The following is a 14278-nucleotide window of genomic DNA, read 5'->3' as shown; positions in this document are numbered from 1 at the left end:
CGCGAAATGATTTTGGTATTTATGAAAACTTCAGTGAGTAAACTTCTGGAATAATTTCTGTTGCGCTGAGGAAACTTAAATCTGTTCTGAAAGGAAGCGTGCTCAGTATACGTGATGTCCTGAGAACTAGATAAATTATTAGCTGGTGAATTCCTATTAGCTGGTGAATTCCTCAAAGAGTTTTTTTGACTTTGTCGTAGTCCTGACCTTGAAGCTCTAACAACTACTGAAAGTCTGCAGGGGAGGGGTCTGATTGAAAATCAGTAAGACATTTTAAAATTAGACTATGTGGAACCCTTTCGTTGGCTTTCTTTCCGCAGAGTTTTTGATTGAAGATCTGCTATGAAATCAAGGTACTGAAATGATTGCCCAAGTTTTTGTGAAGAGGAAAAGGCAGTAATTTTTCTTGTTCCCGTTTTTTTGGCAGCAGTCAAGCTGGTTGATAAAAGCATTAATAACAATGGTTTTGTCACCAAAACTATTTATTGACTTCCTTAAGGCTGACTGGTAGCAAGACGAGTCACATGAATTCGCTTGTCTCAGGACTATTTTTTTTTCAGACAAAGTTCTGTAAATATGTGGTTCGATTTATATATGTGATTCAGGTGTTTTGGTGAATCATACTGTAGACGTGGTTGATAAACTCGTGTAAGTGAAGAGGATTTCCCTTAAAGTTTTGTAACCTTAACAGTTGTAAGTTGATTGAATATTTGTAATAAACATTTTTTATTTGAGGGCCATTGGCAACTACATTATTTGACAAAAGTTTGTAGTGACTAGGCTGATTTTCTGCGTTTTGTAGGGTTTTTGAGACCAAAAATGTTTGGTAAATGAACACCGTGCATGAAAAATGTGTTAGAAAGAGTCGGGTTATTGTTGTGATGAATTTGTATACCATTGGACCAAACTATGCGCTGTGACAGCGGTTGAATGACAGTTAGTTCAGTCGGGAATTGATGAGTTTACTGATGATGAGGAAAAGAGGAAAACTCGAAGGTTGCAACGCAGTTGTGTTCGCGAAATGATTTTGGTATTTATGAAAACTTCAGTGAGTAAACTTCTGGAATAATTTCTGTTGCGCTGAGGAAACTTAAATCTGTTCTGAAAGGAAGCGTGCTCAGTATACGTGATGTCCTGAGAACTAGATAAATTATTAGCTGGTGAATTCCTATTAGCTGGTGAATTCCTCAAAGAGTTTTTTTGACTTTGTCGTAGTCCTGACCTTGAAGCTCTAACAACTACTGAAAGTCTGCAGGGGAGGGGTCTGATTGAAAATCAGTAAGACATTTTAAAATTAGACTATGTGGAACCCTTTCGTTGGCTTTCTTTCCGCAGAGTTTTTGATTGAAGATCTGCTATGAAATCAAGGTACTGAAATGATTGCCCAAGTTTTTGTGAAGAGGAAAAGGCAGTAATTTTTCTTGTTCCCGTTTTTTTGGCAGCAGTCAAGCTGGTTGATAAAAGCATTAATAACAATGGTTTTGTCACCGAAACTATTTACTGACTTCCTTAAGGCTGACTGGTAGCAAGACGAGTCACATGAATTCGCTTGTTTCAGGACTATTTTTTTTTCAGACAAAGTTCTGTAAATATGTGGTTCGATTTATATATGTGATTCAGGTGTTTTGGTGAATCATACTGTAGACGTGATTGATAAACTCGTGTAAGTGAAGAGGATTTCCCTTAAAGTTTTGTAACCTTAACAGTTGTAAGTTGATTGAATATTTGTAATAAACATTTTTTATTTGAGGGCCATTGGCAACTACATTATTTGACAAAAGTTTGTAGTGACTAGGCTGATTTTCTGCGTTTTGTAGGGTTTTTGAGACCAAAAATGTTTGGTAAATGAACACCGTGCATGAAAAATGTGTTAGAAAGAGTCGGGTTATTGTTGTGATGAATTTGTATACCATTGGACCAAACTATGCGCTGTGACAGCGGTTGAATGACAGTTAGTTCAGTCGGGAATTGATGAGTTTACTGATGATGAGGAAAAGAGGAAAACTCGAAGGTTGCAACGCAGTTGTGTTCGCGAAATGATTTTGGTATTTATGAAAACTTCAGTGAGTAAACTTCTGGAATAATTTCTGTTGCGCTGAGGAAACTTAAATCTGTTCTGAAAGGAAGCGTGCTCAGTATACGTGATGTCCTGGGAACTAGATAAATTAAATCTTTCCACAAGATTGTTTGAGGGTTTTCGCAGCTGCTATAGGAAATTATTTGACTTTGTGGCAACGAGGGAAGAGCACTGAGTTCCTCTGAATATGTTTTGACTTCCAATGCCAATAATTTTGTCAGCAAACGCTAGTAAGGTTTGCTGTTGAAGACTACCAATTGATTTGCTTTGGTTGCTTGTAGCTATCTATTCCTAAGAGTAATATCAAAAATCTTGATTTAGTGATTGGAAAGGAAACCTTTTTCCCGAGACTGGTTTTGCGATTAAATGGTAAGTATTACAATAATGAGAGAGATTCTCAAAATAACTGTTTCCATTTATGCTATTGCCTGAAATGCTCGAGATAGAGATAGGCGGTAAATGTTAAACACAACATTTTTGTTGGTTTTACTGTTGTTGGGATTATTCAGCGCTGCGCTGTTTGGTGGCTGCAGGGTGGCAAGTTTGGCAGATTAGAACAGATAACTGAATCAATTTGCCTTTACTCGCCACCCTTTTGGAGAAGAGCGCCTTATGAATTTGTGTAAAAGGTTTAGAAAAGAATTCTCAGTTACAAGAAGAGGCTGATCTTTTTGACTATTTCCTGTGTTTGGGATATCTGACTGTTGACGATGGGCATTGAGGAAACGTTTTGAAACACTCCGTGGAGCAGTTGAGTGTTGTAGAAAGATTGTTGGTGTTCTCTGTCGGGACGGGATGGCAGCCGGCTCATAAGTGTTGGCTGTGCTATTCTGCTCTTGTTCTGCGTCGGATTGGAGCTGGTTGTCTTCGTTGACATCTATTGAGACAGGTATCGGTCGTCAGGATTGGCTTCCTCTGCTTTAGACTAAACTGATGTCATCTTTTATTGGGCTGCGGGGCTGGCTCAATTGAGCATCATCGTCCAAAAAATCGACTTGCAACTTTCGTTCATTAGGACGATTGGTCAGTTTGGATTGCCTTCCTAGGACTGATGACAATCTGTTCTGATGAGGCTGTTGTTCCATCACGTTCTACGATCGGTCTTTCAGCTCTTTTTCTTGTGCTCTGGTTCATTTGATCTGTGACAAGGATCGAAAACTCTTCCGCCGCTGAATAATTTTCTTTAAGAGGTCGAGTTGATTTTTCATTGTCATTACGTTAGTTTTGACCTTCTTAATGGCAAAATGGCACGGGACACTTAACTGTGTGAAGATTTTGTCGCTTTCTGTGTTCTGTAGACTGGCTGTTGCTGTTGAACGCGTTGAAGTTCTTTACTGAGGGCAAAAACGCTCCAAATTTGATTGCTAATGAACCTAGTTTTTCCTCTTTAAAAAGTCAACAAATTTTCTCCATGAACCTTGTCTTAAATGGTGTTTTTGTTTGTTAACTCTTGCTTTTGCTCTTAAGAAAAAATAAAAAGCCTCTTCGAGATTTCGTGCGCTTTATTTGACTTTTGTCTCACAATTTCATATAATTGCGTGCTTCTCTATAAAAAACCACACCTGTCTTCTAAATAATCGTTTCTGAGTGCTTCAGGGAAGTTGTTTGGCTTCTCCAATGAACATTAAACTTGTCTGATGTCGCAAGTAAACAGTCTTAACCTGTCTTAGACCAGAACAAAAAATTGTTACATAAACACCTTTGTTTAAAAATTGAAAAGACTGCCACAACAATTTTCTAGATACCAGAGCTTATAAAATTACCAAAGAAAATTTTCTGAGTTCTCTAACCCTGACCACACGGTATGATTAAAGAGTACCATTCAGAATTTTCTGCAAAATTTGAACTTCGAAAGCTGTTTCTAGGAGATTTTTTTGAGGGCTAAAGCAAAAAAATTGCTTCAAATGTAATGCATTCAGTCAACAAGGGTTACAAAAAAGCTGAAAGGTAGAAAAGTGTTAAAACCGAAGCAAGCTTCAAAAATTTGTAGAAACTTTTTTTTCAACATTTCCGAAACTCTTTTCTGTTTTCCAACTTTTTGTCAACCTGAGTGCTCTCCTGAGGGTTTCTGTTGTCTTTCAAAACCTTAAATGGCATCACCTTATAGATTGATACCGTATTTCATAATTAATTGAGTTGATGACTGAGATCTCTGTATGGAGAGAATCGGTTTCGATTATTCAAAAAATCAAAAGTTCAATAATTTCTTAAACCGTTTACTTTTGTCAATTTTCTCCTTATTTTGGTAACGTCAGAAACCATGGCGGTAATGAAATACACAGACGGCAATGTCTGACAACGAGGACTTCTGCGAAAAAACATGTTAAGCGCAAAACAAAAGAGTTTCTTGCGCTGATCTGTTTTTGACGGAGATTGCAATACACTTTAGTTACGTTTTCATTATTTGAGTTTCACTCTGGGCTTAGTTCTGTTAATATTACTTCTCCAAAACTAATTCAGGGTAGGTTTGGAATAATAATGATTCGGTGTCAGTCAAATATGCAGCCAGCAATTTAGGCAACTTTTTTTTTTTAATTTTTCTTTTCAAAACTTTTTTTTCGTCAATTTTTGTTTTCGAACGGCTTTTTGCACTTTTTCTAGGAGTGGTTTTTTTGGCTCAATAACAACCTGTTCAAAAAAGAGGTTGATATTTGAAGTTGGGTTTTATTGGAAAATGAAGCCAAAAGCTTGCACAACGTTTTTTGAGTTTGTTGTTTCAAAATTATTTTTTTTGATCAACTTTGTTTTCGATCAACTGTCTGAAGTTCCTCTCGGAATGAAATTTTGGCTCACTAAAACTAATATAGACGTTGGCTTTAACTATTGCTGTCCGGTTTTATGACTACATAAGGCCAGAAATTTATACAACGTTTTTTGAAATTTTGTTGTCAGAAACGTTTTTTCTGTCTTCAATTTTGTTACTTAAACAACTGTCAGAAGTTCATCCAGAATATACTTTTTTAGCTCATTAAAGGCTAATCCAAAAGCGGGCATGAACTTTTAGCTTCAGGTTTTATGAAAATGTGAGGCTAAAATTTTATGCGTTTTTCGGTTTTTTTCGTCAAAAACTTTTTTTTCGCTAATTTTGTTTGTTCAGAGCAATACTTTGCCTTGTGACTTTGTCACTGCGTTTGACTTTTAACGCTAGTATAAATATAAGATATATTGTCAATGATGGGTCAACAATCAATTAAAGAGAATACTTTTTTTGCTTTTCTTTTCACCTGTAAAGAAAACTATTGGTTTTTGGATTGATCGCACCGTCAAATGAGACTTCCTGAAGTGGCGCCTGGAACCTCATGCGATCTGCAACGGTGAAATCTGTAACCGTAAAGAAAAAAATCCTCCTGGGGTACTGTATCAGACCCAAGAACAAAAATAGTCCTGCCGGATAACCTCTTTGTCCCAAAAATTTTTTGCTTTTTGTGTCCTGTCTTCTGTCTTTGTGTTTTTCATCCTTTGTCTTCTATCTTCAAAGGAAAACAGATAACGTACTGACTTTCTGGGCGAGAGGTTTGTCTGCAATTGAATTTCAGGGGAAATGACGGTTACTGTGTTTTTAACGAAGGTGATTACCAAATTTATGTAATGAACATAATGAATACAAATTACATTGTTCCAGTCTTAAGAATTTATAGTTGTTCGAGCCAATTGCTAATGAACTTCGGTTTTCCTCTAAAAAAAAACTAACGACGCTAAGTTTCTCCAAAATCATTGTCCTAAATGGTGTTTTTGTTTGTTAAATCTTGCTTTTGCTCTTAAGAAGAAATAAAAAGCTTCTTCGAACTTTCGTGCACTTTTTTTTGACTTTAGTATCATAATTTCAAATAATTGCGTGCTTTTCGATGGAAAAAACTACACTTGTCTTCTGAATAACCGTTTTTGAGTGCTTCATGGAAGTTGTTTGGCTACTCCAATGACTTGTTTCTGAAACACCTTTTTGTTTAAAAATTGAAAAGACTGCCACCACAATTTTATCAAAATCGCAGTTTATAAATTTACCAAAAAAGAGTCTTCTGAGTTCTCTAACCCTGACCAAACAGTATGATTAAAGAGTACCATTCAGAATTTTCTGCAAAATTTGAACTTCGAAAGCTGTTTTTAGATTTTTTTGAGGGCTAAAGCCAAAAAATTTGCTTCAAATGCAATGCATTCAGTCAACAAGGGTTACAAAAAAAAACTTAAAGGTAGAAAACTGTATTAAATCGAAGCAAGCTTGAAAAATTTGTAAAATTTTTTTTTCAACATTTCCGAAACATTTTTCTCTTTTCCAAATTTCTGTCAACCTGAGTGCTCTCCTGGGGGCTTCTGTTGTCATTCAAAACCATTAAATGACATCACCTTTTAGATTGATTCCGTTTTTCATAATTAAGGGGGTTGACGACTGAGACCTCTGTATGGAGAAAAACCGTTTCGATTATTCAAAAAATCAAAAGTTCATTAATTTCTTAAACCGTTTTCTTTTGTTAATTTTCTTCTCCTTATTTTGGTATCGTCAGAAACCATGGTGTTAATGAAGTTCACAGACGGCAAGGTCTGAGAACGAGTACTTCTGAGAAAAAACATGTTAAGCGCAAAAAGACAGTTTCTTGCTCTAACCTGTTTTTGACGGGGATTGCAATACACTTTAGTTCCGTTTGCAACATTTGAGTTTCACTTTGGGCTTTTTTCTGTTAATAATACTCTTTCAAAAATTTTTCATGGTAAGTTTGGATGATAATGATTATGTTTCATTCAAATTTGCAGCCAGCAATTTAGGCAACGTTTTTTTTTATTTTTCTTTTCAAAAACGTTTTTTTTTTTCGTCAATTTTTGTTTTCGAACGGCTATTTGCACTTTTTCTAACAGTGGTTTTTTGGCTCAATGCCGACAAGTTCAAAAAAGAGGTTAATTAATGAAGTTGGGTTTTATTGGAACGTAAGACACAACGTTTTTTGAGGTTGTTGTTTCAAAATTGTTTTTTTTTTCGTCAATTTTTATATTCGATCAACTGTCTGAAGTTCCTCTCGGAATGAATTTTTTGGCTCACCAAAACTAATATAAACGTGGGCCTGATATATTGCTGTCCGGATTTATGACTACATAAGGCCAGAAAATTAAACAACGTTTTTTGAAATTTTGTTGTTGGAAAAGGTTTTTTTGTCGTCAATATTGTTTCTTAAACAACTGTTAGTAGTTCATCCAGGAATAAATTTTTTGGCCCATTAAACGCTAATTGAAAAGTGGGCATGAACTTTTAATGTCAGGTTTTATGAAAATATGAGGCCAATAATTTATGCGTTTTATCGATTTTTTGTCAAAAACTTCTTTTTCGTCAATTTTGTTTTTTTTGTTCAGAGTAATACGTTGCCTTGTGACTTTGTCACTGCGTTTGACTTTTAACATTAGTATTAATATAAGATAATTTGTCAATGATGGGTGAACAATCAATTAAAGGCACACATTTTGATTTTTTTGCTTTTCTCCTCACCCGTAAAGAAAATTATTGGTTTTTGGATTGATCTCACCGGCCAATGGGACTTCCTGAGGTGACGTCTGGAACCTCGGGTGATCTGCGATGGTGACGTCTTAAACCGTATAGAAAAAAGTCCTCCAGGGGTACTGTCTCAGACCCAAGAGCAAAAATCGTCATGCCGGATAACGTCTTTGTCCCAAATTTTTTCGTTTTTGTGTCCTCTGTCTTCTGTCCTTTTGTTTTTTGTCCCTTGTCTTCTATCTTCAATGGAAAACAGATAAGGAACTGACTTTCAGGTCGAGATTTTTGTCTGCGATTGTATCTTAGGGAAAATGACGGTCACTGTGTTTTTAACGAAGGGGATTACCAAAAATATGTAATGAATATAATGAATACATTACACTGTTCTAGTCTTAAGAATTTATAGTTGTTCGAGCCAATTGCTAAGGAACTTCGATTTTCCTCTATAAAAAAACTAACGACGCTAAGTTTCTCCATAATCATTGTCCTAAATGGTGTTTTTGTTTGTTAAATCTTGCTTTTGCTCTTAAGAAGAAATAAAAAGCTTCTTCGAACTTTCGTGCACTTTTTTTGACTTTAGTATCATATTTTCAAATAATTGCGTGCTTTTCGATGGAAAAAACTCCACTTGTCTTCTGAATAATCGTTTTTGAGTGCTTCATGGAAGTTGTTTGGCTACTCCAATGACTTGTTTCTGAAACACCTTTTTGTTTAAAAATTGAAAAGACTGCCACCACAATTTTATCAATATCGGAGTTTATAAATTTACCAAAAAAGAGTCTACTAAGTTCTCTAACCCTGACCAAACGGTATGATTAAAGAGTACCATTCAGAATTTTCTGCAAAATTTGAACTTCGAAAGCTGTTTTTAGGAGATTTTTTTTGAGGGCTAAAGCCAGAAAATTTGCTTCGAATGCAATGCATTCAGTCAACAAGGGTTACGAAAAAGTTTGAAAGGTAGAAAACTGTATTAAATTGAAGCAAGCTTGAAAAATTTGAAATTTTACTTTTCAACATTTCCGAAAATCTTTTCTGTTTTCCAAATTTTTGTCAACCTGAGTGCTCTCCTGGGGGCTTCTGTTGTCATTCAAAACCATTAAATGACATCACCTTTTAGATTGATTCCGTTTTTCATAATTAAGGGGGTTGACGACTGAGACCTCTGTATGGAGAGAATCCGTTTCGATTATTCAAAAAATCAAAAGTTCAATAGTTTCTTAAACCGTTTTTTTTGTCAATTTTCTCCTCTTTATTTTGGTAACGACAGAAACCATGGCGGTAATGAAATTCACAGACGGCAAGGTCTGAGAACGAGTACTTCTGAGAAAAAACATGTTAAGCGCAAAAAAAACAGTTTCTTGCGCTGATCTGTTTTTGACGGGGATTGCAATACACTTTAGTTCCGTTTTCAATATTTGATTTTCACTTTGGGCTTTTTTCTGTTAAATGTACTCTTTCAAAATTATTTCAGGGTAAGTTTGGAATGATAATGATTCGGTTTCATTCAAATATGCAGCCAGCAGTTTAGGCAACGTTTTTTTTATTTTTCTTTTCAAAAACGTTTTGTTGTTAATTTTTGTTTTCGATCACCTGTCTTAAATTCCTCCCGGAATGAACTTTTTGGCTCACTAAAACTAATATAAACTTGGGCCTGAACTATTGCTGTCCAGATTTCCGACTACATAAGGCCAGAAATTTATACAACGTTTTTCGAAATTTTGTTGTCAGAAACGTTTTTTTTTGTCGTCAATATTGTTTCTTAAACAAGTGTTAGTAGTTCATCCAGGAATAACTATTTCTGGCCCACTAAACGCTAATTGAAAAGTGGGCATGAATTTTTAGTGCCAGGTTTTATGAAAATATGAGGCCAAAAATTTATGCGTTTTATCGATTTTTTGTCAAAAACTTCTATTTCGTCAATTTTGTTTTTTTTGTTCAGAACAATACGTTGCCTTGTGACTTTGTCACTGCGTTCGACTTTTAACACTATTATAAATATAAGATATATTGTCAGTGATGGGTGGACAATCAATTAAAGGGCACATAGGGTTTTTGTATTAAAGGGTTTTTGGATTGATCTCACCGGCAAATGGGACTCCTGAGGTGACGTCTGGAACCTCGGGCGATCTGCGATGTTGACATCTGAAACCGTAAAGAAAAAAATCCTCCAGGGGTACTATCTCAGACCCAAGAACAAAAATCGTCATGCCGGATAACGTCTTTGTCCCAAAAGTTTTTCGTTTTTGTGTCCTCTGTCTTCTGTCTTTGTGTTTTTTGTCCTTTGTCTTATGTCTTCAAAGGAAAACAGATAAGGAACTGACTTTCAGGTCGAGATTTTTGTCTGCAATTGTATTTCAGGGGAAACGATGGTCACTATGTTTTTAACGAAGGGGATTACCAAAAATATGTAATGAATATAATGAATACATTACACTGTTCTAGTCTTAAGAACTTATAGTTGTTCGAGCCAATTGCTAATGGACCCATTGCAGCCCATTGCAGCCCACTCTTACATGACAATTTTAGTCATGGGGGGTAATTCCTGAAAACTCCTCCCATTGCAGCCCGTTGCAGCCCACTCTTACATGGCAATTTCAGTCAGGGGGGTAATTCCTTAAAAGTCCTCCCATTGCAGCCCATTGCAGCCAACTCTTACATGGCAATTTCAGTCAGGGGGTAACTCCTTAAAAGTCCTCCCATTGCAGCCCATTGCAGCCCACTCTTACATGGCAATGTTCGTCATGGGTGGTAATTCCTGAAAAGTTCTCCCATTGCAGCCCATTGCAGCCCACTCTTACACGGCAAGGTTAGTCATGGGTGGTAATTCCTGAAAAGTCCTCCCATTGCAGCCCATTGCAGCCCACTTTTACATGGCAATTTCAGTCATGGGGGTAATTCCTGAAAAATCCTCCCATTGCAGCCCACTCTTACATGGCAATTTCAGTCATGGGGGTAATTCCTGAAAAATCCTCCCATTGCAGCCCATTGCAGCCCACTCTTACATGTCAATTTCAGTCATGGGGGGTAATTCCTGAAAAGTCCTCCCATTGCAGCCCATTGCAGCCCACTCTTACATGGCAATTTTTGTCATGGGTGGTAATTCCTGAAAAGTCCTCACATTGCAGCCCATTGCAGCCCACTCTTACATGGCAATTTCAGTCAGGGGGGGTAATTCCTGAAAAGTTCTCCCATTGCAGCCCATTGCAGCCCACTCTTACATGGCAATTTCAGTCATGGGGGGTCATTCCTGAAAAATCCTCCCATTGCAGCCCATTGCAGCCCACTCTTACATGGCAATTTCAGTCATGGGGGGGATATTCCTGAAAAGTCCTCCCATTGCAGCCCATTGCAGCCCACTCTTACATGGCAATTTCAGTCATGGGGGGTAATTCCTGAAAAGTCCTCCCATTGCAGCCCATTGCAGCCCACTCTTACATGGCAATTTCAGTCATGGGGGGTAATTCCTGAAAAGTCCTCCCATTGCAGCCCATTGCAGCCCACACTTACATGGCAATTTCAGTCATGGGGGGTAATTCCTGAAAAGTCCTCCCATTGCAGCCCATTGCAGCCCACTCTTACATGGCAATTTCAGTCATGGGGGGTAATTCATGAAAAGTCCTCCCATTGCAGCTCATTGCAGCCCACTCTTACATGGCAATTTTAGTCATGGGGGTAATTCCTCAAAAGTTCTCCCAATGCATCCCAACTCTTACATCATTTTACCCCCTCTGAACAAATTACCCCCACACTCTTACATCAATTTACCCCCCATAGACAAGTTACCCCCCCCCCCCCCACTCTTACATCAAAATGGGAGGATTTTAGGGAGGACATTCGACCCGGGCAGATAAGAAACCGACTCTCAGGGGGAGACTTTTGTCTGCAATTGAATTTCAGGGGAAATGACGGTTACTGTGTTTTGAACGAAGGGGATTACCAAATTTATGTAATGAATTACACTGTTCTAGTCTTAAGAATTGATAGTTGTTCCAGCCAATTTATACATTGTTCCAGCCAAGTTTTTTTGGCTTCGAAATTAGCGGGAAGTAAGCAACGCGTAATCGGACAGAGGTCAATGTTGTTTCATGATTCACTTCTCACTTGATTGATATAATTCACTTACGAAAAGACTTTTGTTCGACCCACTAACATATCACGCTCGACCAGTACATTGACGTAATCTGGACTATTGATATTTAAAAGCCCATGAAAAACCGGATCTAATCTGTCCGACCCATAAAAAGACTGTATTTGTAGTCCCCGTACTAGTTTTTTTTTTAGTCTTTTCATAAGTTAAGGTCTGAAATGTGGCTGGGAAATCTTTCTCACCCGCAAAACTTCTTAATGTGCTCTGTTAATAAGTTTCTTCCTAATTGATGGGTTGGGTTGCTTTTAACAGCCACTGACATGTTAGGACGGGCGTTATTTGTGAGGCCCGTATGTCCAGATTTGGCTCTCTTCCGTTGATGCTCACCGTGCTTTATATGCGGACCCATTGATCATTTTGATTATTGATAATTTTTGGTGTTCTAAGAGTTATATGGCAATATATCCAATACTTAATGTCTCATTATACCTAATTTATTCTACTAAATTTTATATGCTGAATGGTCGTTCGGCTAGTTTCAACACTAGGATAAAATGTGTACATGTTTGAAAAAATTGTTAAAGATAAGTAAGTTTGTACATGAACATATATGAACAACATGCATCTATTAAAAGCTAGCACAGCTATGGTTTGAAAGTGCCGCGTATTTCAAAAAAAAAATGTTGCAAATAACGCTAGGAACAAAAAAAATTAGCGTTATATCTTTTAATCGCTCTAACAATTGAATTCAAAACGCATTCAATATTCAAGAACAAGGTATTTTTGGAAAGAATAGGGTATTTTTTGGAAAAAATTGGGTATTTTTTGGTATTTCCAGCATAAATTTCATATTTTTGGCAGGAATTGGGCTCCTGGTCTCACGTTCGGTTGTGGTAGATTCATATCAAGTCCCACGAGCCGCTGAGGCGCGGCCATGCCCCGCGAGGCATCGGCAGATGCGGTAAAAATTATAATCTAACATTAGGCTATCTCCAATTTAGGCTAATTGAACGCATAAAGGTACAGTGTTTTAAATTTCTCATCCAATCACATTCGTTGAAATTTCTACATTTTGGTACGTCAATTTGTTAAGACGTCTTTTAATCGCTCTAACAATTGAATTCAAAACGCATTCAATGTAATCACCAATTTTCGTTTGCAAAAATCACATGGTGGGAATTTCAAAAAAGATGAATACTGCCAAAACGACCACTTTTAATTGATCTCCCCTATTAGTGTCTTAAAAAATTCCTCAGCAAAGAAGGTTGTCTCAATTGTAATGCACCTTTGATCTAATCGATTAGAATTTGCGAGTGACTCTAATGTATAAACAAACTGATGTATATAACACTCGCATTTGGATCTTTTCTACTGGCGCCCCCCCCAAGCTTATATAGCCGTTAAATTTGCACCCCCAGAATCTAAGTTTTCGCGAATTCTGAGAGCGATATTTGCATTTCATTGCAACAAAAGTGTCTAGGTAGATTGAAGGCACTTTTAGAATAATTTCCTTAAGAAGTTTTAAAAAGATCAAGCCCTTATTGTAGCCGATAACACCAAAAATGATCTAATACATAAATTTTTATTGATGCTTACGTTATATGCAACAAATTTTGGTTGAATACGTAATACTTTCAAACCATAGCTTTGCTAGCTTTTAGTAAATGCATATTGCTCATATATGTTCACGTATAAGATTACTTAGCTTTAACAATATGTTTAAACATTTATAAATGGGGGGTGCCTAACTAAGCGGGGGGGGGGGGGGGGGGGGGGGGCGCTAGCAGAAAAGATCCTCGCATTTTTGTTTGCCTAATGTAGTGAAATAAAATCTTTACTGGATGGGATTTTTGTATCCATTTTGTACACTTTTGAGTCCCCGTGACATTCCTCACCGAAGATGAAAAGATAACCGAAAAAGGCGAAGAGCACTGCTCAATCGAAGCGGGGTCGAAACCAACCAGCTATGCAGAAATAAACACGCAGTACGAGAGAAAGCAACTCAAATAAAGTATCAATATCTGGTCTGTAATTGAAAGCATCTTTCCTGATTAGATCAAGTGGAGGAGTATTGCCCAAAAAGTAACCCATGCAATGTTTTAGGAGCCAAACTGCAGCAAATGTAAACATGCATCAATTCTGAACAGACACCAACAGCACAACCAACGAATAACTTGAACCCACAAATTATTGACACACTGACTTGATCACTTTTGGCAACCTATTGTTCTGCATTTTGTAAAAAAAAAACATTGATATTGACTGCTAACTTCTGATGAAGCAACTGATTAAAATGCTCGAATGCAGCTTATAACCGACAATTGTAAATAGCGTTCAATTATAATTTAGTTATAGTTCTCATTTTTCCGTTGTGGTATATTCACTTGAAAGTAAATCAAGACTATAAATATGTAATTTGAAAAAGAAGCATGTAATTGTTCATGGATTGACGAGCCCACGCCCAGCTCAGTAGAAAATAAAATTATTTCAGTGAGCGCTAATACTTCTACAAATTATGTGAAGAAGACTCCCAAACTAAAATAAAGAAGTGTCATCAGTGCATCAAATCCAAGTATATTCGTTCTAAATGAAGAATGAAACTATATATTCTATTAGCTGATGAAAAAACCAAAGTTAT

The 14278-nt window shown here is 36.9% G+C and overlaps 1 protein-coding gene across 4 annotated transcripts in view; it reads left to right on the top strand.

The window, feature by feature from the left end:
* The window catches only part of LOC142336193 (uncharacterized), a 72332-nt gene extending 58331 nt beyond the window's left edge, over window positions 1-14001 (top strand). For all 4 annotated transcript variants that reach the window (XR_012758894.1, XM_075384838.1, XM_075384837.1 and 1 more), the window contains exon 7: window positions 13744-14001. Coding sequence is in view for 2 of the 4 variants with exons in the window: in XM_075384838.1 (XP_075240953.1) it covers window positions 13744-13783 (40 nt within the window). In the remaining 2 variants the exon portion in view is untranslated. The remainder of the gene's footprint in view (window positions 1-13743) is intronic.
* The last annotated feature ends 277 nt before the right edge of the window (window positions 14002-14278 follow it).

Source organism: Convolutriloba macropyga, chromosome 3 (genome assembly GCF_964194025.1).
Source record: "Convolutriloba macropyga chromosome 3, txConMacr16.3, whole genome shotgun sequence".
NCBI classification, from domain to species: domain Eukaryota; kingdom Metazoa; phylum Xenacoelomorpha; order Acoela; family Convolutidae; genus Convolutriloba; species Convolutriloba macropyga.
The sequence above is the reverse complement of the archived record's forward strand: the minus strand, read 5'-3'. Positions and strand labels throughout refer to the sequence as shown.